The following is a 24,448-nucleotide window of genomic DNA, read 5'->3' as shown; positions in this document are numbered from 1 at the left end:
TAGAAGAGAGGACAATAATACACTGAAAGTCAAAGCCACAGGAACATTAAGGTGGTATACATTAATGATTCTTCAGCCCTTTGCTTTGATTATATTGAAATTCTCATGCTATTTTAGGCCCTTCCAACAAGGTTTCCTGAGCTGCTTGATGGTTTGTACAACAACTCTGTCCCCTATTGCATAAGTCCTCTTTCTAGGGAGAAAATTGTGTCAGGAGGTCTTTTAGGGTCTTAGGAAGTCAGAAGAAGCATTAAATATGTGGCTTCCAATGTGGTTTCAACAAACCAGACAACTTCAGGAAACTTGATTTGCTATAACCAGACAGCAAAATCCTTGACATCTAAAGAGAGCAAAGGGAAAAGCATGAGATTTTGTTGTTGTCTTTGTTAAAAACAATACTGCAGGAATGAGAATTGAAATTATAAAAATACAGATTTTTTTCAACAAGAAGAGTCCATAAGATTTATTACACCATCTAATATCCTCATTCTATTGATGAAGTTAAGATTGTATAATGATTCATCTGGCCATGGTATCCACATATTTGGTCAAACATCATTCTGGATGTTTCTGTGAAAGTGTGTTTTGGATGAAATTACCTGTGAGTGAAGCAGATTATCCTCCACATTGTGGATAAGCCTTATTCAATAAGTGAAGGGCCTTAATAGAACCAAGACTGACATTCACTGGGTAAGAAGGACTTCTGCCAGCAGACTACCTTGGACTTAAACTGTAACTTTTCCCTGGGTCTTCAGCTTGCCAGCTTAACATTAGATTCTGTGTTTTTATTTTTTATTTAAAACAATTTTTTTAATGTTTTATTCATCCTTGAGAGAGAGAGAGACAGAGCATGAGCGAGGGAGGGGCAGAGTGAGAGAGGGCACAGAATCCGAAGCAGGCTCCAGGCTCTGAGCTGTCAGTACAGTGCCTGATGCGGGGCTTGAACTCACAAACCATGAGATCATGACCTGAGTCGAAGCCTGATGCTCTGCTGACTAAGCCCCAGCACCTAGATTTTGGAATCACCAAGCCTCCAGAGTCATATGAACCATTTCCTTAAAATAAGTCAATCTCCTCTTCATCCCCCACCCCACCCATCATATCCTGTTGATTCTGTTTCTCTGGAGAACTCTGACAGAGATTTTGGTACTGAGAGTGGTTCTAAAGGAACAGAATCTTAAAGATGATTTTTCTAACTTGGTTCTGGGGTTTTTGGAATTGGCTTTCTAATCTAGTTAGATTAAAGACATTGATGGCTCTATTTCCAGTAGTAAAGAGCACTGATAGTCCATGGCATGATGTGGCAAATAGAGGTACACAAAATATCAGCATTGGATACTTTTAATCAAACACTTACTTGTAAGAGGCATGGTTCAGGGTGATAACTTTGAACATTTTGTCAAACTAATGAATAGAATGAAATTGGCTGGTTTCTGTTAATATCACTGGACAAGATGAAGGGAAAAAAAAGAATGAGCTCAGGGATTCAAATTCCCAGCTTCAAGTGCTACACAAATGACCTGAAAGCTTCTACGTCTGCCCTAAAAGAAACCCTTCTCTCTGGTAGATGAAGAGCTTAGATTACTAAAAAACAAACCTAGAATCCCATTATTAAGGGTGTGGGATAATGGTGGAAGGAACATAAACTTGGATAAGGCTGAATTTGTTGATAGATACCCACAATGCAGAGATTTTGCATTTAATATCACAGCTTGGGAAAGAAGGGGCTTTACCCGGTCTGGTTGATTGGTTGGCTCAGACACGGGTGAAAAAGTTGCCCTAGTAAATGAACTTGAAATGCCAGAACTACATTGGTTTACTCTAGAGAAAGAGATTCAAAGACTTAGGGAGATTGAAATGTTGGAGAGGATTTTTCATTTAAGACCTACTCACCCAACATGGGAACATCCAGAGGACATGCCTTTCAATGTAACTGTGAGAAATGCATTTTTGATGGCAGTCCAAGAATCCTTGAGAGCTCTATTATCACTCTTCTCTGTAGGCTAGAAGTTACAATGGGAATTGATGCCACTGAATTAGGAAAGCTAAATACACTGAGAGGAATTGGATCACACAGTGGTAGGAGCCAAGTGGTAGTCCTCAACTCCAAGGGTAAGGTGGACAGTTACCATAACAGGCACCAGAGTGAAAGCAGTAATCAGAAGACTCTGCATTGCAGAGACCTACGGTGTTGCCTAGTTGATATCAGTGTTAGCGAAAGTGCAATAGATGGGAAGACTATGAAATTAATCTGAATAAGCAAAATAGTCCTAAGTCAAGTGAATGTAAGTGTAACTTGAATCATCAAAAACAGACAGTCATGGCTTCTCAGTCAATCCCAAGCCTTGAGCTGGTTTTGTAGACCCAGAATCCCTTGAATGAAGGGGAGGTCGCCCCTTGAGAAGGTACCCCAGTACGCTACCAAAACTTTAAACTGTTAAAAATATCTGAGCCTTCCCCAAAGGGACCAATGGCTTTTTACTAGGGTGATTTTGCACTGGGGAAAAGGAAATAATCAGACTTTTCTGGGATTGCTAGATGCCACCTCTGAACTGGCACTTATTCCAGGAGACCCCAAATATCACTGTGCTCCACCAGTCAGAATAGGGATCAAATAGACGTCAAGTGAGCAATGAGGTTCAGTTCAGATCCATCTCACAGTGGGCCCAAGCTTTTGTTTTCTCATTATTAATTCAGGAGACTAGGATAAGTCAATAATTCTTTATGACTTTTGGGTCACAAATTATTTAGTTTTGTGAAAACGTTATACTTTCTCATCAGGAAATTCATATTCACATTATGTGTTGCATATACGAATATTAAAAATCTCCTGACATTCTTGTATTTAATATACCAAATGACATTCAAGGTTACCTCCAGCTTTAGCTTTCAGTGAGTCTATAAGATGACACAAGGTAAGTGATTCTGTGCAATCACTACTCCTATCCATACTGATGTGATTTCCTTTGGAAATCTGTCCTCTCTCCAGTCTACCTGGCACTAAATCTTTCCCTTTAATACTCAGCTCATATCTTATAATGGAGATTATGTAGTGCTTTCTCTAAAGACATCAAGACCACACCTGCTTACTGCACTCTCCTTGGCTTTGAACATAAAACCATGTACCTAGATCTGTGCAATTTAATTATGTTTGACCTTGCATGTGTGTATATGTATAATACTGGACCTCAGTTATAGAGAGTTGAATACAGTTGACCCTTGAACATGGGGCCTAGGAGTGCCAACCCCCAACCCCCACAGTTGAAAGTATGCATATACTTTTGACTTTCCAAAAACTTAACTACTAATGGCCCGCTGTTGACTAGAAAATTTACCAATAACATAAACGGTTGATTACCACACATTTTCTGGATCATATATATTATATACTGTATTCATACTACAGAGTAAGGTAGAGAAAAGAAAATGTTATTAAGAAAATCGTAAAGAAAATACATTCACAGTACTGTACTGTATTGAAAATAATCCATGTATAAGTGGACCGGTGTTGTTCAAGGGACAACTGTATATAGAATATTCCTCATGTATGGTGCATTATCATCACTGATCTCTTATTTTTTCATTCCCTTTTATCCCCAATCACCTCTCCCATTAGCCTGTCTCCTCCCTTCCCCTGCCCTCCTCCCCAATAAAAATCTTTTTGCTTGGAGCTTTTCAGGAATTTAAATATTAGAGCTGCAGACGAAGGCCATGTAATTTTAGTCCAAGTCACATACTCTATAATAAGAAAAACTGAGAGAGAAAAGAGGTGATTCTTAAAAAAATATAAGGAAGTCCTCTTTGATTGACCTAAATTCATCACTCCATGGAAAGGCAGACTTGGTACTTTTATTAAAATTTCTATAGCTGCATTGAGGTAATTAGTTTGCTTTTGTGTTGGGTAAATCTCTAGATACAAAGTTTTCTCAATTACCAAATAAGAGCTCTTTCAAAACATCTGAAATCCATTCTTTTTTTTAAGTTTATTTTTATTTTTAGAGAGACATAGAGAGTGAGTGGGGGAGGGACAGAGGGAGAGGAAGACAGAGTCCCACATGGGTCTTGAACTCATGAACCACAAGATGATGACCTAAGCAAAAATCAAGAGTCAGACACTTAACTGACTGAGCCACCCAGGTGCCCTTTTCTGAAATCCATTCTTGACTTCATGATAGAATTTCTAGGTTATGCTTCATGTAATTTAACTTCAACAAATTAAAATTCTGACCATCTCTCAGAATATAAGGCAGTGCACATCAATAAGAAACCATATTGTCTAGTATATTTAGAAAATATCTTTGTCCTTCCTTTTCCATAATGCTCTTAAAAGAAAATCTTTCTGTATTCACAGTTACTTGCAAAATGGGAAGGTTCAGGCAGGCTTGCTTAAGACTCTTTCCCTGGTCATGGCTAACAGGATCAAAGAAAGGTATCTGACCCAGCTTGTCCAACTGAGCTTCTTCTCCCACTCCAAATTCCTTTTGACTTGGGGTGCTAAAAGTCCAGGTAGGTTATCTATTCCTACTGGACCCACACGTCATATAGGCTGAGAAGGTTGAGGCTGCTATTTGAGTAAATAGCCTTGATGGGCAACATGAAAACTCCAGAGCCTGGTCTGTAGACAACCACAGAGAACAGAAAGGACAGATTTGGTTTCTCCAGTGACATAGCAAGAGGCAGCAACTGATTGTGGTTCTTGCCTTCCATTCTTCTGTTGGTTTCAGTCCCCCCTGTTCTTCCTATCTATGAGATTACCTTTTGTATCTTACTCTTTTTTGAAGCTAGTTTGTTTTTCTTGTCCTTACAACTAAAAGACCCTTGACTGAAACATACAACGTAATCCATAATGTTGAAAAGCTTAGTTCAAATGTAATCTATGATGTTGAATAGCTTAATTCAACTTTGAGGGGCTTGGATGGTTCAGTTGGTTGAGTGTCCAACCACAGCTCAGGTCATGCTCTCACTGTTCATGAGTTTGAGCCCCACATTGATTCTTTCATGTTGGCATGAAGCCCACTTTGGATCCTCTGTCCCCCTCTCTCTGTCCCTCTTCCATTTGCATGTACACACACACTCTCTCCCCCCCCCCCAAATTAAACATTAAAAAAATTTTAATTAGGGCTCAGTCAGTTAAGCATCTGACTTTTGGTTTTATGATCTCATAGTTTCATGAGTTCGAGCCTTGCACTGGGCTCTAGGCTAACAGTGTGGAGCCTGCTTGGGATTCTGTCTCCCTCTCTCTCTCTGCCCCTCCCCAACTTGTGCTGTCTCTCTCCCTCTCAAAATAAATACACTTAAAAAAAAAAACTTTAATTCAACTTTGGAAAATGTTTAGTTTGGAATACTTGAGCCTACAGGTTCAGCTGGAAACAGACCATTTATTCATGGTTCTGTTATAGATAATAAAAGAATTACAAATGTCTTTTCTTTCAAATAAATTCTATCTGGGGTGCCTGGGTGGCTCAGTTGGTTAAGCATCAACTTCAGCTCAGGTCATGATCTCACAGTTTGTTAGTTCGAGCCCCACACTGGGCTCTCTGCTCTCAGTGCAGAGTCTACTTTGGATCCTCTGTCCCCCTCTTTCTCTGCCTCTCCCTGCTCTCGCTCTCTCTCTCAAAAATAAACATTAAATATTTTTAAAATAATAAATTCCATCTGAATGAAATATTAATTTTTAGTATATGTATGAAAATTCTAAAGCTCTGCCAACTTTCAAAAATGGCTCTTCCCCCTAGTTATTTTTCCCATATATTATTTCATTCTATAAAGCACTAGTTCTCAAATTTTCAAGATTCATAACATCCAACTACCAACACACATGTTTATATACATACACATATATATCTTTAGACATATTATATCTTTACATATATATATCTTTACATATATATATATATACGTATATACACACACACACGTACATAAACATCAAGACTTCCATGCTAAATCTCCAGCTCTACTCCATAGTTTAAAATGTTTTTTGCTATAATTTCAACACTAGAGAAAAATTGGTAAGAGAAGTTCAAAAAAACTTTTCTCTTGAACCATTTAAAGAGTTAAGTTGGCCACATGATGCCCCTCCACACCCTAACAGTTTAGTGATTGCTACAAAGACATTCCCCTACACACCCACTGTACAACTAATAAGATCAGGAAGTTAACACTGATACATTTCTACCATCTAATCTATTTTCCCTATTGAAGATTCATCAATTGTCCCAAATATGTCCATCCCCACAACAAAAGAATCCAGCCCAGGACCATGTGTTGCATTTAGCTGTCATGTCTCTTAAGTCTCCTTCAATCTGGAGTTCTTTAATCTTTGCTTGAATTTTATGACCTTGACACTTTTTAACGTCAGGCCAGTTGCTTTGCAGAATGTTCCTGAATTTGGATTTCCCTCACAATTATAGTTTTGTCAGGAACATCATGGAAGTGATACTGATGGTATATGACTGTGATCTTACCAGATGGTATGTGATTTTCACTTGTTCCATTACTAGTTGTACTCACTTTGATCAACTGCTTATGTTTTGTCCTGAAAGTGTCTCTTTTTCTTTTGTAATTAAGTATTTTATGAAATCTTTTGAGACTATGTAAATATCCTATTTCTAATCAAAACTTAACACACTAGTTTAGGACCCACTGAAGTTTTGGGATGAATTAATTATTGCTATGACGATTTCCAAATGATCATTTTAAAAATTTCACTATCCCTTCTATATTTATTAGTTGCTATTCTTCTGCAAGAAAAGCTTTTGCTTCTTTCCATTCATTTATTTATATATCTAAGTATGCAAGTGTGGATTAATGGATTTCTATTTTATTCAATGAGTTACCATCATTACCGTCATTATTATCATTATTTTGATGCTAAAATTTTCCCAGATTTGCTCAGTGAGAATTCCTTCAATTTGGCTTCTGTGTTCTTTTGACATGTTACCATTATTCTTTTAACATTTCCTTCCTTTTGAGCACATTAAGTTCCATGTTCACCTTGTATAGCCATTAAAATCAGTCTTTCTCTAAGAATCCTGGCTTCCTCTTAATTGAGAACTGTATTTAGAAACCAAAAGGTAAGTGCTTGATGGGCTTGTTCTTGGTACATCAACGTTTGCAAGCCCTCTTAGTAGAAATACCTAAATAACATGTATACACCTACACACACACACACACACACACACACACACACGTCCCACATGCACATTCCATTATATTTATTTTTATATTTGTCTATATATATTGAAAACCATGCATTCAAAATGATACCTCCAATTCCAATCTAACACTACTGGGTTTAGTTTTCTTCCTTTCCATATTTGTAATTCTTCTCTCTAACAGTAAGAAACCTGGCTCCGTTTGTACACATTATATTTCCTGATGGTATTAATCCCCCTTTATGTAACAATGTCTTGTCTCCATCTCGACCCCTACACAGATGTCTTTCTTACCTAGCTTGGGCTCTAATAACCTGAAGTAGGGTCGTCATCATCTCCCTAGACAGATGTTCTCCTTGTCCCACCCAGGGACTCACACTCCTCTCCAACTGAACTCCATTACCACCACCCTCCCAGCGTGGATGTCTTTCTCACCACACTAGGCTCAAACCTCATGCTGAGCTGTACCCTGCTCTCTTGTGCTTGTTCAGTCCCACCTAATGGCTTTTATTCTGATTTTTTTGGGAATAAAGGAAGGAATAAGAGGAACTTCACAGCTTTTAAGTTCAGGTATAACTGCCTCACTTGATGCTAAAAGTGGGTTATTAACAAAAATCACAACTTCTCTTTGACCTACATTACTCATTGGGGATTTGGTCTAAAATTGGGCATGTGGGTAATAAGAGATTGAAAGCCATAAAATATTCTGTCATAAGAACAATGTCTAAATAAATCACAAGAAGTACATTCTGCACTTTTTTATTGAAATGTTAACTATCCTATTAGAAGTGAAGCTCCCCAGAGAGAAATCCATAGAAATGAGAACTGAGAACTGCCCTTTACATTTAGTCTCTCCTGCATTTTCTAGTCCACATAAGAACTGCTTTTTCAGACATTAGTTGATTTGCCTAAAGGAGTTTACCTCCTGGGGGATCATATTATTTATTGATTGATTATATACCAGGGACTGCTAATGTATTTCATTAATAATGTTTACAAGCTCCCTTGTCTTTTTACTTTCCGAGGTGTCTAGGGAATTTTTGTAGAAACATATCCATTTAAGGGGCACCTGGGTGGCTCAGTCAGTTAAGCATCTGACTTTGGCTCATTTAAGGGGCACCTGGGTGGCTCAGTCAGTTAAGTGTCCGACTTTGGCTCAGGTCATGATCTTGTGGTGTATGGGTTCGAGCCCCGCGTTGGGCTCTGTGCTGACAACTCAGAGCCTGGAGCCTGCTTTGCATTATGTGTTCCCTCTCTCTCTGCCCCTCCCCTGCTTATGCTCTGTCTCTCTCTCTCTCTCTCAAAAATAAACATTAAAAAAATTTTTTTAAAAATCCATTTAACAAAAAAACCAAAGGTTTTTCTTAAAGGCTATATTTATAACTAGCATCAGCAAACTGAATCTTTCTTTTAGTATAATTAAGTAGCTTGATATTTAAAGTAACACCAAATTTACTCTAGCAAAGGGCTACTTTTTTTGGAAACAGAAAGAAGCTATTTTGGGAACTCATATTTCCAGTATTTAGCAACTGTTTTTTTTTAAAGTATTTATTTACTATTTATCAAGTACCTACTATGTATACAACACTGAGCTAGGGGCTAAGTAAGAATACTATTTCATGATAATGGTAATACCTCAAATTTTTTAAATTATAAAGTATCTATAATTATACTAAGTAGGTTGCCTGTATCATGCTGTTTATTCTTCACAGCAATCAACCATATGAGGTAGAGCCTGTTATTTCTCATACTTGTAGATGACCATTTTGATGTCCTTGGAGATTGTAACTGACTTTCTCAAGGTCACACAACTGTATGGAAAAATCCTGCCTCTCATCATTCATTTGACAGTATTTACTGAGCATGTTCAAGGGGCCAGTACCATGCTTGACTCTAGGGACAAAGTGCTAGACCAAAGAGATACCATGTCATCATGAAGCTTATAGCTTAGTAGGAAAGGTAGTCAAATTAAATTATGATTACAATCAAGGGTGACAATTGGTTGTCTAAACAAAGTATGGGTGGTGGGAGGTACTCAGCCAGGCAAACAGAAGTTAGCTAGGTGCAGGAGTGAAGAGAGGTTTCTATGTAGGGAAAGCATCATGTCCGCAACTGGTCACAAAATGGAATCACCCTATACTAAAATACAATTCCTTTTGCTTCTATTATGGCCCCTCCCTGTGTCCCTATCTATTGGCTGGGAGGGCAGTAAAGCTTACTCAGAATTAATAAACCCATAAAGTCCTTTTAGATAGAGCTCAGTCTCTGTTGGATAAAAGTGCCTGTTCCATCTCTCAGATGGCATTCCTCCTCCTTCCTCCCTCCTGAAGATGGTACCATGTGTACAGGATGAGGGATGGCTTATAAGACCTTGTGGAAAGGAGAAGAGGGAGGGTCTTTGGTATGTAGGTCTCTGGCCTCTGGGGCCATTTGCCTGTGTGTCTGCCTGGCTGCTAGGTGCCCTACTGGCCTCCCATGCCGGCACTGGCATCGGGTGAGCTCATGGTCCACTCTCCTCATACTGGCAGGGCTTCCTGTGGTTCCTCTGAGCAGACGAAGGCTCAGGTTGGCTTTGGCTGGAGCTGAGAACACTCTGAGCTCTGGCTGTGACTCCTAATCAGACCTGGCTCAGGTGATCTGCTCTGTGCCTCACTGCCCAGACTAAGCAACCCCTCTAGGAACTCCCCAGACAGATTCTCAGTGACTTTTGGGTTTCTGGAAACTAAGGGAAGAGTTGGGGAAGCTCAATTTGAGTACTTCCCCTACATAATCACTTTACACCTCCATGTGTAAACGACAAGGACATGGCTCAGCTCAGTCTGCAGCAATGGCCTCTCCGTAGCGTGGATGCAAATGGTGGGGAGTGTGCAGGTGAGAGCTTTTATCTGCCCTCATTGTCATCTTCACTTTTTTAAAGCTCATCTCACTCTCCTGGTCTCCTTCTCTGCTTCATCTTTCCACCATCACCCTAGAATTGGAAAGGGTCTCTTCTTTCTTTTCTCTCTTGTGTGAAACCCTCTAAAGAGAAGATAAAACAATTTACATAGACCTTTCTCAAGAGATATCCTGGGTCTTGCTACAAATTCCTCTTTTTGAATGCTAAAAACTGAATATTACTCCAGTCATTTTCTTGCATTTCCTCTGGAACAAAGCTTAATCTTCCCCCCAGATAGAGAGATGCCTCAGGTAGACTGGAGTGAAGATAATGTTCTTGGACAGGTAAAGAGTAAAAACATGTTAAGATATTTCAAAGTACTCAGTCACAAGTGTAAGAGCCCCGACTGAGCAAGAGTGTGGCGCATTTAAGAAACTGAAAGAAACTGACCTGGATCATAGCAAGAGAAGGTACCTCATGAAGTACTTACTCTGTGCCAGCACAGAGAATCATAAGGCAAAGGCTTACCCAAGGGCTAGTGGAAGCCACTGATGAGCAAGACAGTGCCAGGATCAGCTATGCTTTCTGATAGGGGTCCCTCTGGCTGCAGTGTGGAGAAGGGACAGGAAGGAAGGAAGGAAGGAAGGAAGGAAGGAAGGAAGGAGGAAGGAAGGAAGGAAGGAAGGAAGGAAGGAAGGAAGGAAGGAAGAAGGAAGGAAGGAAGGAAGGAAGGAAGGAAGGAAGGAAGGAAGGAAGGAGAGAGGGAGGAAGGAAGAAGGAAGGAAGGAAGGAAAAGAGTAGGGGAGGAAGGAAGGAAGACTGGATGCAAGGAATTCAGAAAAGTATAACCGCAGGAGGTCAAGTCGGAGATGATGGCTAGGACAAGAGAGAAGCAAGAAAGATGGAGTCTGGGGATGTATGTAATAGAGACAGAGCTTTGGGACTAGTTGTAGATGTGAGAGGTAGACAAAGGAAGACTCCAGATGAGCCAAAGGTTTCCGACTTAAGCAACAAAAAAGGGCTAGTGACTTTTTCCAAGACAAGGAACTCTTGATATGAAGCAGACTTCTGGGGATGGATGAGGTGGTGGAGCTCCATTCGGACATTTTGAGGACTGGAAGCCCCCCATGCACAGATCTGCAGAAGCCATAACGAGCTTAATATGTATTTTGTGAGGTGAGAAATTCAAATAAAATGTATTCTCAAACACTTTGCTCCCAGTCTCAGCCTTCCCTAAATCTTATTTAAACACTGAATGAGGACATCCTTTTTTGGCTTAATGCTCACCACATCTTACTCCTCTGCCTTTGAGAAGTTTCACCATGCATGCCATCCTCAGGTTTGAATTCATACGAAAATCTACACATCATTTTAGGCAAACTGAATCCACGTCCTCTTACCATGGAGGATAGACACAGAAGAATTCTCTTACATGCAAATAATAGCATTTTAGTATCCAACACTGGGAACACATTGAAGAGGCAACTGGCCCTCTTTTCTAATTGCTGCTGAAAGTAAAGTCCATAAGCCAATTAATCTAAAACCAAAGCCCATATTTTGTCAGCTTCCCAACTTATGATTATTTACAAAGATATCGTACAAAAGGCCACCTTATTAATTATATCGGTATATGTTTGAAATCTAGACTACTTTGGAGGGTATCCCAGGAAGTCTGCATTTCTCAAAGCTACTGGTTGACTAAGTTTTTCTTTCACGACCGAAGAGACTGGCTCTTTCTATGGAGCAATGAAAAGGATTTTGTTGTTGCTTTCCACTTCAGGCACAAGTTGTAAACACAAACACAGGGAGAAATATATAGGGTACAGAAGCACAAGGAGAGATACCTTCCCCAGCCAGAGTGAGGGAAAGGGGAGGGGAAGGTGACTGAAGGACACTGAGATGTCCTAGAATAATGTCGCCCACCTTCCCAGGAGCAGTGCACTCGTAGGGATCCAATGATAGGAGGTGTGGAAGGGCACTGTCACACTGGTAAATAACTCCCCAGACAAATGTGGGAGGATCAGCTATGGTGCCTTTGGCTATGACACAGAAACCCATTTGGCTGAGTAAATATGGAAATTTATTATCTCACATGACAAAAGGTCCTTTGATGGGGCAGGCTCCAGAATCTGTTGAATTAGTGGCTCAATTATATCAAGGACTCTCATTCTTCCCATCTCTCAGCTCTGCCTTTTCCAGGGTGGCTTTCCACTTGGGATGATGGAGCACCTCAGGACAGAGCAAGGTGGCTGCAGCAGGTTCAGGCATGGCAGTAAGACAGAGAGGGTCCCAAGGAAGAAAGAGACCATCTTTCCTTGTGCTTCCTTCTTAGGATCGAAACTATTTTCCCGGAGACCTTTGAAGTTTCCTCCTCATTTCTCAAAATCCTGTATTCAGGCACATGCCCATTTGTAAAGTAATACTAAGGGCCGTGGGACTACCACTTAGGCTTAGTGCAATTATTTGGAATGCTATTTTATTTATTTTTTACTTTTTTTCACGTTTAATTATTTATTTTAGAGAGTGAGAGAAAGGGAGCACGGGCACAAGCAAGAGAGGTACAGAGAGAAAGGGAGGAAAGAATCCCAAGCAGGCTCCATGCTGTTAACATGCAGCCCGCAGCCTGACTTGGGGTTCGATCCTATGAACCGCAAGATCGTGACCTGGCCCAAAATCAAGAGCCGGACACTCAACCAACTGAGCCAGCCAAGCGCCCCTGGAGTGCTATCTATTTTTGAGAATCAACCACACATACCGCTACAGCGGTGTTATGGCTTGACTTGAAAGAAGTCATTCTTTCTTCTGGGAATCTTCACTGGCCAAATTTATAAAGAATCTCTGTACTTTCTTACCTCAATAGGACACTGTTTTTCTCCACTTTCAATGCCTAGAAAGCGAGGGTAATGGAAAATGATCAAATCATTTATCAAACCCATGCATTTCAAAACAAACTTACCAAAATCTACAAGTTTAACTCCACCTTCAGTGGTCAACAGAATGTTATTTCCTTTTACATCTCGGTGGATAGTTTTGTTGTTATGCAAATGCTGAAGTCCCTAAAAGGTGAGAAATATACAGTGACTTTAAAGAAAGCATCAAACAAAAGTAACATTTTTCGGATGGATGCATTTGTGCAAAATCAATAGGAAATATTTGTTAAAATTCACATTAAAATGTTCCACACTGAATTAGTGAAACCAAAGTATGTCATTTCCACTTTGGATTTTATAAAAATTCATAAAGCAGAGCATGCCTTCCTTAGCTCTTATCAGATACTTTATCAAAAACGTGTTGATCTCAATAGAAGAAACATTCCATACACTTACTTTAAACAATAGCAAATATAAACCTATTATTAAAAAAAATACACATTATCTACCTTCATCATAATCAGTTTCAGAAATATACTTAGGATATCAGAACTCCAGGTTCTGTTGACACACAAGGAGGGTAGATTTCTAACAAATAATTAGTTATGTTAAACATTTCAGATTTTGCATATACTCTTGCATCAACAAATACAAATGTACCGGTATTTTCCTAAAAATAGGATCCACATTTTTTATTTAACTAGAACTGCCTCATAATTAATGCACAAACAATTTAAATTGCCTTACCAATAGTGCTTCACGTAAAATATAGGCAATTATGGGCTCACTCATTCTTTTGCCCTTCTTCAGAAAACCCTTCACGAGATCTGTCACTGATCCTCCATTGCACAGCTATGAAGGAACATTCAAAGATATTAAGATGGATATGACATTTTAAGTCCTTGTTATAAAAAGTTTTCTAAAAACATTTTTTAAAATTGTTCCAGGGCACCTGGGGGGCTTAGTTGGTTAAGCGTCTGACTACTGATTTAGGCTCAGGTCATGAATTCAAGCCCCACACTGGGCTCTGTGCTGACAGTGCAGAGCCTGCTTGAGATTCTCTCTCTCTCCCTCTCTGCCCCACATGTGTGTGCTCTCTCTCTCTCAAAATAAATAAACTTAAAAAAATAGAATAAAAATGTTTTTTTAAATAAAACTGTTCCCTTTTTTTTTGTTTCAAATGATTACTCTCATCATCTTTATGGCTTCATAAATGAAATGAATCATAATTTTAGGGGCACTTGGGTGGCTCGGTTGGTTAAGCATCTGACACTAGATTTCGGCTCTGGTCATGACCTCACAGTTTCATGAGTTCAAGCCCTGTATGGGCTCTGCACTGTCAGACTGAGATTCTCCCTCTTTTTCTGTCTCTCCCCACCCCCTCAAAATAAATAAGTAAATAAACTTAAAAAAAAAAGAGAATCATGATTCTACAAATTAGTCTCAAATTTTAGGATCTAGGGCTTAAAAAGTATTCTTGATTTCTGATAGTTTAATTAAAAGTGCAGTAAGATTCTATGACCTCACTTACAAGGCTATATACTATTTTATATATGCATTAATTTAAAAACATGCCCCCTTCCTGACAAAATTTCAGAAAGCATTAAAATAAGGACTACAGGTAACATTTCAGAAAGCTGTTTTAAATACCATGGTTCTCAGGTTTTTTACCTTCCTCCCTCCCCCCACTCCTCTCTCCTCCCCAAAAGTAGTGAAATCTAGGAAAAAAGGGGGATTTTTCACATGCAGGTTCTCCAAAGTTAGGGAACATTAAATCCCACAGAAAACTTTCAAAGGAGCTGCAGATTTGCAGAACAGAGAAATACCAATATAAGCATTGGAATCGGAGAGAAGAGACAATTAGGTAATGGTCCCAATGAAGCTTGGACCTCCATGAGTACTTGATCCCTTAATCTCTGACTGTCTAGCCTCTACCTTCAGCCCTGACTCTCCTCTGGGGCTCTTGTCCATGGTCTCCTTGCCCCTTACCCTGAACTTTCTGGCCTCCTCTTCTACCTGTTGTAAATGTCTAAAAATCACTGTGGGGAGACTAAATGTCTTTTCCAATTTCTCTAAAGTGTGGCTCCTCTTTGGCTGCTTCTTCTGGGGTTGACTATTACATTAATCCAAGAATAAATAGCTGGAATGTTAGAGCTGGAATGGATAAAGGAACCCTAAACAATGTGCAGGAAATAAAATGAAAAATGAAATACAGGAAGAACTAATGTAATTATGTAATTCACACTAAGCAGTTCAAATTTTACTTTCTAGAGTCAATTTTTATTTGAAACAGTTGTTTTTCCCATCTAGGAAAGTTTAGAATACAGGATTCTTCATAATATACACTTCACTTTGTTTTTTAAAGTAAAGTATACTGAGGTATAATTTACATACAATAAAATTTACCTAATTGAGCTGTAATTCTGAGTTTTGACAAGTGCATTAGTCACATAACCACTACCACAATCAAGGTACAGAACAAATCCAGGACCTAAAAATCTTCCCTCATGTTTCTTTGTAGTCAAACCCCTCACCAGCCCCTGGAAATCATTCATCTGTTTTCTGTCCCTGTGGTATCAACTTTGCAAGACCGTCACAGAAACTGAATCATAAGGTACGCAGCCCATTCATCCTGGCTACTTTTAACATTTATTTATTTTTGAGACAGAGCATGAACGGGGAGGGGCAGAGAGAGAGGGAGACACAATCAGAAGCAGGCTCCAGGCTCTGAGCCATCAGCCCAGAGCCCGACGCGGGGCTCGAACTCACGGACCGCGAGATCGTGACCTGAGCCGAAGTCGGACGCTCAACCGACTGAGCCACCCAGGTGCCCCCATCCTGGCTACTTTGACTTTGCCTAATGAATCTGAAATTCATTTCTGTTGTTGAAGATTTGTTTTCTAATGTTTAAATGTTGTTCACTCCTTTTTTAATGCTGAGTATTCCAACGAAAAGATAAGCCACTATTTGTTTATTCATTCAGTGACTAAAAGACATTTGAGGTGTTTCCAGTTTGGGGCAATTATGAGCAAAACCACTATAAACATTGCATATAGGCTCATATATGAATATACTTTCATTTCTCTTAGGTAAGTACCTAAGACAGGGAATTGTTGAGTCCTATGGGTCACGTGTTTCACCTTTTAAGCATCTGCCAAACTATTTTTCAAGGTAGCTATTCCGTTCCACATTCCTACTACCAGTGCATGAGAATTCCATCCTTGCCCTCCATCCTTGCCAGCAGATATTAATAAGAGGTTTTCTAAAGCCGTTTTAAATGGCAGTGTTATCTCATTATAGTTTTAATTTGGATTTTCCTAATAACTAATGATGTTGACCATCAACATCATGTGCTCATTTATGCTATCCACTTACTTTCCTCAGTGAAGTATCCCATTTTTTGTTCATTTTTTATTGGTTGCTTATTTTCTTATTACTGATTTTTGAGAGCTCTTTATATTTTTTTGATACAAGTCCCTTATCAGGTGTTTTGCAAATATTTTCTCTCAGTCTGTGGCTTGTCCTTTCAAGAGTCTTTTGAAGAGCAGAAATTCAAAATTTATCATTCTTAAAATATTATAGAATCTGATTCTTGTGTTATTTAAAAAAGCCTTTGCCTATTCCAAGGTCACAAAATTTTTCTCCTGTATTTTCTGTAGGAAATTTTATAGTTTAGGGTTTACATAGGTAGGTCTGTATTTTTATTTAATTTTTATTCATGGTGTGATACAGATTATACATGGATGACCAATTATTACAGTACGTTTTTCTGTTAGTCAAAAATGTCCAAGAAAAAGAAAATCTGACTCTGAATTGAGCTTAAAATCTAGTTGCCAACACCAAGAATCAGGGAATCTTAAATGCATACTGTTAAGTGAAAGAAGCTAATCTGAAAAGACTATACATACTGTATGATTCCAAACTATATGACATCCCGGAAAAGGAAACACTATGGAGACAGTAAAAAGATCAAAGGTTAATGAAGGCTGAGGGAAGAGGAGGGGAGATGAAAACATGGAGCACAGAGGATTTTTAGGACTGTGCAGCAAGTCTGTATTATACAGCAATTGTGGATACAGTTATTACATATGTGTCAAAATTCATAAATGTGCAACACCAAGAGTAAACCCTAATACAAACTATGGGCTTTGGGCAACAGTGATGTGCCAGTGTTGGTTTACCAATTGTAAGATATGTACCAGTTCTGGTGCTGGGTATTGATAATGGGGGAAGGTATGAACGTGTGGGGTAGGGGTTATATGGAAAATCTCTGTACCTTTCTCTCAATTTTTCTATGAATTTAAATTACTCTTAAAAAACGAAGTCTTTCTAAAATTCATAAAATGCACAACACAAAGAATGAACGCTAATGTAAATTATGGACCTTAGTTAAGAATAATGTATCGTGGGATGCCTGGGTGGCTCAGTCAGTTAAGCATCTGACTTCGGCTCAGATCATGATCTCACGGTTTGTGGGTTTGAGCCCCGCGTTGGGCTCTGTGCTGACAGCTCAGAGCCTGGGCCTGCTTCAGATTCTGCGTCTCCCTCTCGCTCTGTCCCTCCCCGGCTCATGCTCTGTCTCTGTCTCTCTCTCTCAAAAGTAAATAAACATTAAAAAAAAAAAGTATCGTTATTAGCCCATCAACTGTAACAAGTGAACCATACTAACACAAGATATCAATAATAGGGAAAACTGGGGGGCAGGGAATTTATGGTAACTTTCTGTACTTTTCACTCAATTTTTCCACAAACCTAGAACTGCTCCACAAAAGATGTGAAAAGGTCCTAAAATAATAACGAAGGAGCATACAAAATTAATCTGTTATGATAAGCCCCTTATAGTATCTTCTCAGGAACTATTCTACTCACATTTGCATTTTATATCCAATACATTTTAATATGAGTGAAGTATGAACACAGAAAATATTTTTGATATATATGTTTTCCTTGTAATAGTATTTCTGGTTAAGAAGAAATTTTTAAAAGAATCATTATTTATCCCTTTATATTCAACAAATATTTATTGAATTATTACTACATGCAAAGCATGGAGACAGATATTAAAGCAGGTCGGAGATGACAGGGGCAGCTTTGGCTCCCAATAGGCTTGAAATACCATCAGACCAGCAGTTTTCAAACGGGACAATTTTGCTCCAAGGGGACACTGGGTAACGTGTGGACATATTTTTGATTGTTAGGACTAGGCGTGAAGCTGCTACTAGCATCTAGAGGTCAGGGGGCTACTAAATACCGAACATTGTACTGGATAATCCCCTCCACCCACAATCAGTCCCCCCCACAAGAGCTCCAAGACTGAACAACTCTGCATTCAAGAGATGAAAAAACAATTACCAAGATTATGTAATTGTAGTCATATGGGAAACTAATAATGAGCAAGTACCACAGATAGACTGATCATATCAAGTCGGAACGGAAAAAAGAAAAATGTCTAAAGACAGGATAGAATCTGCCTTAGTGTATGTTAACAACAGTTTCCTCCAGGTTGTTTTGGTGTATTTACTTTCATTACAGTGTCTTTTGGAAAAAGAAGTATCCTTGGGGTGGGAGGAGATTCAAATTTATCACCTTTTTGGTTTTACTGGGTCATGCTCAGAAGAAAGGCTTTTTTCTAAACTAACATCATTACCATACTTTTCTGTTGTCTTTTACGATTTTATCATTTTAACATATTTTGATCTTTAATTCACTTACAATGTTTTAAATGTGTAATATTTAGTTTGTTCCATACAGATAGTCTGCTACCATATGAGATATCATCATTACTGTATACTGGATTCCTGTGAATACCTGGGGTCTTTCTCTAGATTATCAATAAAATTCCTCTGATCTATTCTTGTCATGTATCAAACTGTTTTAAAGCCTGCAGCTTTAGAGTTGGTTTATCAAATAAAAGAAGTCACCTCTTACTATCTCCCCAAAATTTCTAGGCTCTTTTTGCACATTTACTCTTCTAGATGATATTCAGAATCAGCATCTCAAAAGATAGAGCTATAAACAAATTGAGTAACACAATAGTTTCAATAACATTATTTTATAAAGCATTTGAAAAAGAGTGACCATTTATTGGTTGAAACTCTTAACAATAGGAAATGAAACTAGAATAACCAAAAGTTTTTTAAAGATGACCACAGGACTACTGATGACTCGGTTGGTTGAGTGTCAGATTCTTGATTTTGGCTCAGGCCATGATCTCACAGTTCATGGGATCAAGCCCCACATTAAGCTCCGTGCTGACAGTGTGGAGCTTGTTTAGAATTCTCTCTCTTCCTCTCTTTATGACCCTTCCCTGCTTGTGCACACACACTCTCTCAAAATTAATAAGTAAACTTTAAAAAAAATGACAAATTACAATTAATGGCTAAAAGTTAAAAAAAATAATTTTTTCAGGGCACTTGGGTAACTCAATAGATTAAGTGTCTGGCTCTTGATTTCTGCTCAGGCCATGATCTCACGGTTGGTGAGATCCAGCCCCACATCAGGCTCTGCACTGATGGTATGGAGCTTGTTTGGGATTCTCTCTTTCCCTCTCTCTCTGCCCCTTCCCTGCTCACACTCTCTCTCTCTTTTTAAAAATAAATAAGTAAACTTAAAAAAAAAAAGAAAGAAAGAGGGACACCTGGGTGGCTCAGTTGGTTAAGCTTCCTACTGCAGCTCAGGTCATGATCTCACAGTCCGTGAGTTCGAGCCCCGCGTCGGGCTCTGTGCTGACAGCTCAGAGCCTGGAGCCTGCTTCGGATTCTGTGTCTCTCTCCCTCTCTGTGCCTCCCCTGCTTGCACTCTGCTTCTCTTTCTCTCTCCCTCTCAAAAGTATATAAACATTTAAAAAAGTTAAAAAAAGAAAGAAAGAAAGAAAGAAAGCTTTCAAGGTGGGTTAGATTTTGAAAGTCCACCAAAATCCTCAAATTATGAATCAAAAGAAAAATACAACTCCTATTTCTTAATATTTAGGAAATGCTAGGATATTCTGTACTTAATACAAGCACTTCATATGCAAATGTGATGTTAGCAAAAATGTGGGAAGTTCCTTGTCATCAATAAAGAGTTCCTGAGGGCTCAAAAGAAAGAGCTCTTCTAGTACCAGTCAGGTTACTCTATATTTGAAAAGGGATCAGGCAGAGCTACAGGAAGAGAGAATAAGAAGACAGTGACAGGCAAAGAATTATTGCAAGGAGCTATATTATATAATGCAGTACTTGGCATATCCAATAAATATCAACCCAATGAATAAATGAATAAGCAAAGAAATGACTTTATGAAAGTTGGCAAGTAATTGGAGGAAGAGCTATGTAAGGAAAACCTGATTCATGAAGGAATTTGCAGGGTAAACAGCCCAAGGCACTAGCTGACATACTAGGGGGTTAAAAGACAACTTGTTTTGAGACTTCATGAAGAATGCTAAAGTCACTTTAAGTAGAGAAGCAGTCAGAAGAATAGGGTAATTAGAACAGATTGTGTTGAAAATAAGTTTGACTTAGTTTTTGTTTTTGTTTTTTAAGAATGTTTATTTATTTTGAGAGAGAGACAGGGCAAGAAAGGTAGGGGCAGAGAGAGAGAGAGAGTGAGAGAGAATACCAAGCAGGCTCCACGCTGTCAGCACAGAGCCCAATGTGGAGCTTGATCTCAGGGAACCGTGAGATCATGACCTGAACAGAAACCAAGAGTTGGACCTTAACTGTCTGAGACACCCAGGCACCCCAAGTTTGACTCAATTTTTAACGAATAAAGATGAGACAGACTGCCAAGAGCAAATGTAGCCTCTTAGTAGAATCAGACTCAAAACAAATACACAAGATGTAATGTACTTTTGTAAAGACAACTTTTACCAAAAAAAAAAAAAAAGGTTTTTGAAGAATCAAGAAAGTACACATATAGCCTTATATCTTAATGCTAGAATGCAATCCCCCAACCTGAAATTCTGTTCTTGGGGTGAGATTTGCAACTACTATGGAAGGAAGAATATTTGTGAGACTTACAAGATAATAATTGAGTCATTTCCCTTCTATCACTTTATTTAAGTTCACTGGATTTTTTAAAATATGCATATCAGAACCAAAGCAGGAAAAAACTTAAAGTTTAAAAAAGAAAGAACGTCATTCATTCTAACAGCTGTGACCACTGTACCCTAATTCTGCAGGGCCACTGAGCTGGACTGTCCTGCAGGAGAGGGAACCTAACAATAGACTGTACACTAAAATGCAGTTTTTCCACAACGCTAAAATGTGAGCTGCTCTCTTAAAAAAGAAAGAGCAATAAAAGTCACCCCAGAATGTGAGAAGACATGAGCGCCAATGTTCTAAGACCTTTACAGAAAGTCAGTGAAGACACAAAAAGAAATAGTTAAAACAGACTGTAGGTACCAAACATCAACAAGCCACATACCAATTTGTGGTTGAAATCTTGCTAAAGGTGCTCAAAGTAAGATCACACCATGATTTTTCTAAATCCTCCTTCAGAATTTGCGAAATTTCGAACATGCTCTTGGATGAAATCTACTTTAGTTCAACTAGCATAAAATGCCTTTCCTATATAATCCCACATTTTATATTCTAGGTAAACAATATGGAAAAACTTAGTCAAGCATTTCCAGGCAATGAAGTAGTGAACAAGAGGCCATAGTAAGTGTATGCACATCAAACATACTAACTGCCATTAGTAGTGCTGCCAGCTCAGAGCCTGGAGCCTGCTTCGGATTCTGTGTCTCCCTCTTTCTGTCGCTTCCCGGCCCATGCTCTGTCTCTGTCTCTGTCTCTCAAAAATAAACATTAAAAAATTAAATTTAAAATGTTTAATTTTTGATACCTCAGTTTCATTAAAACCCATGCCCAATTCTTTTTAAGTTTATTTTATTTCATTGAGGGGGGTGGGCAGAGAGAGAGAGAGAGAGAGACAGAGACAGAGAGAGAATCCCAAGCAGGCTCCGCAATGTCAGCACAGAGCCTGACATGGGGCTCGAACCCACAAACCGTGAGATCATGACCTGAGCCGCAATCAAGAGTTGGATGCTTAACCGACGGAGCCACCCAGGTGCCCCAAATCCATGCCCAATGTAACCATTTGCATATCATCTTTGATTTTCCCGTGTTTCATTAAATAATTAGTGCCTGCTTAGATAGTACATTTTAACAACAAAGATGGAGTGCCTATTATATGTGTGACCTTACGACAGCTATTAATGATCCACCTCAAGTTGAGAATCTTGAAGTCTTCCTGATGAGGGACAGGACTGTCCCTTACATCTGCCTAGCAGGATCTCCTATCAGCACCCTTCCTGAGGAGCATCTGATCTGTTTTCAATATTGACCTGTGCCTCACTTTCCCAAGGTCCCAAACTTCATCATGAGAGGGCAGGGGTGACTAGAGTACAAAGACCAAAAATGACTCCTGTTTATAAACCAGGAAAAAAAAGAAACAACAACAACAAAAAACCCAACAACATCAAATTGCAAAGGGATGGATAGCAATGATGAAATCAGAGATGGAACTTCACCCAAATACAGAGACTCTCCTGTATTTTTAGCAGGAGACCTCATTCTCTATCTGGAAGTAATGTGAGATGGGAAACAGAGAGAAAAGGGAAAATGCCTTTTTCTTTTGTGCATCTATTCTGTAAAGATATGTACCTAAGATGTTTTATCTTCTAGTATTTAGAGCTCCAGAAGTTAGAAGGAGTCAGTGTAAATCTAGATACTTGCCCTTTGAAGGCATAAAATTCCCATTTTACATAGCTTGAGACACACATTTTTTATCCACTTATTCATTGATTCATTTTATTTGTTAGATTACTTACAATGAAGAAAAAGTCGCCTCCAAATATTTTATTTTTTAGGAGGTTAACGACAGAAAAAGTCATAAATGATGAAATATCTTTAAATCAAAAATCCTCCCCTTCACTGAATGTATGCTAGTTGCTCTGCTTGACTATGGTTGTGTCTGCTGTTAGGGGAAATTACTGGGTGAAGCTTCACGTGGACGTTGACAGAAAAGAACCAAGGATGTGAACAATTCCCTCTTTCTGGACCCTACCCAATGTCTCCTGCAAATGTTCCATGCAGGGACTAGCAAAGTTTATCTCTAGCTGCTGCCTGAAGCAGGAACAGTGCTTTAGTTTCCAAAATAGAAAAGGGTCTTCTGAATGAAACTTTAAGAAGTTAGGTTAAAATGAAAGTCCAGTGGGTGAAGAGGGCAAATACAACAAACATGGAAATTATTAAACAGACTGTAGGTGCCACATGTCAATAGGCCACAGATTAATTTGTGGTTGAACTCTTCCTAGAGATGCTCAAAATGAAACACCACCATGAATTTCCTAAACTCTCATTTAGAATCAGTGAAATTTCAAATATGCTCTTGGATGAAATTTACTTGTGCTCAACTAGTATAAAATGCCTTTCCTATAAAAGAAAAGCAAAAATAAAAAATTTTAAACTTATGTTTGTTTTAAGTGATTATGAAGGATTAAAATATATAAAATGAAATGCAGATGAAATTATTAGGCAATAGATCATTTAAAAATGAAAAAATGACCTGGGGTGCCTGGGTGGCTGAGTCGTTTAAGCATTTGACTTCAGCTCAGGTAATAATCTTGTAGTCCATAGGTTCCAGTCCTGCGTTAGGCTCTTGTGCTGGCTGACAGCTTAGAGCCTGAAGCCTGCTTTGGATTCGGTGTCTCCCTCTCACTCTGCCCCTCCCCTGCTAGTGCTCTGCCTCTTTCTCTTTCTCTCTCAAAAATAAATAAACATTAAAAAAAATAAACATTAAAGATAAACATAAGAAAATGACCTTAGGTTTCCCTTTAAGAAGAATTGCATCCAGGTGAATGAACTATGTCATATTTAGCCTACGCAATTCTTAAATCGCCAACATAGACTAAAATGGGAATTTGTAATGGGGGACTGAGAAGCCTTTAAGTATAGTTTTGCAACACAATGCTGTAAGAAGCCCTTAATGTCCTTTAATCAAGAAAAATGGAGGTATAACTTTCTCGAACTAGAGCTACACTAATTCAATAATGGAGCAGCACTAAAAATGAATTCTCTATTCAATTCAGGCTATAGTCAAACATTTAAAAAAACAACCTAAGTCAAAAGGGATGAGATTCTATAAACAGACCATTACAACTAACTTCCAAAGACAGCCTTTATATGTTTTCTACACGTATTCTGTCTATACTGTTATGAGAGCATATTTTTACTCAGATTTCTAAAAAAGACTACTAATTTCTAAAATTGGTATTTCTGACTTTTGTTACTTTTCAATTTTTTCCCCCTTTATGGCTCTGTTTCTGGGTTCTATATTCATTGCATTCATCTACCTGGCTTTTGCTGCAACAATATCCATTATATTAATAACTATAGCTTTTTAACAAGAATTATATTTGGTCAGGCAAGTCTTCCTGACTTCAAACTGTTTTTTGTTTATTCTGGGAATACTCTAAGGCCATTTGCTTAGTCTGACCATATTCTTTGGGAGGCCACAAAAGCAGAAACTTGTATTTTCTAAAACTCACTCTACTCTTTCCTTTGCCC

General features: G+C 38.7%; 1 protein-coding gene across 6 annotated transcripts in view; it reads right to left on the bottom strand.

Moving 5' to 3' along the window:
• Nucleotides 1-24,448, bottom strand: part of MYO3A (myosin IIIA) — a 239,162-nt gene that overhangs the window by 183,388 nt on the left and 31,326 nt on the right. For all 6 annotated transcript variants that reach the window (XR_008299958.1, XM_027073673.2, XM_027073674.2 and 3 more), the window contains exons 4-5: nucleotides 13,650-13,754; nucleotides 12,989-13,088 (exon numbers count right to left, since the gene is read on the bottom strand). Coding sequence is in view for 5 of the 6 variants with exons in the window: in XM_027073673.2 (XP_026929474.1) it covers nucleotides 12,989-13,088; nucleotides 13,650-13,754 (205 nt within the window). In the remaining variant the exon portion in view is untranslated. The remainder of the gene's footprint in view (nucleotides 1-12,988; nucleotides 13,089-13,649; nucleotides 13,755-24,448) is intronic.

The sequence above is a fragment of the Acinonyx jubatus genome, chromosome B4 (assembly GCF_027475565.1).
Source record: "Acinonyx jubatus isolate Ajub_Pintada_27869175 chromosome B4, VMU_Ajub_asm_v1.0, whole genome shotgun sequence".
In the NCBI taxonomy this organism is placed as follows: Eukaryota; Metazoa; Chordata; class Mammalia; order Carnivora; family Felidae; genus Acinonyx; species Acinonyx jubatus.
This window is presented reverse-complemented; position numbering and strand designations above follow the sequence as displayed.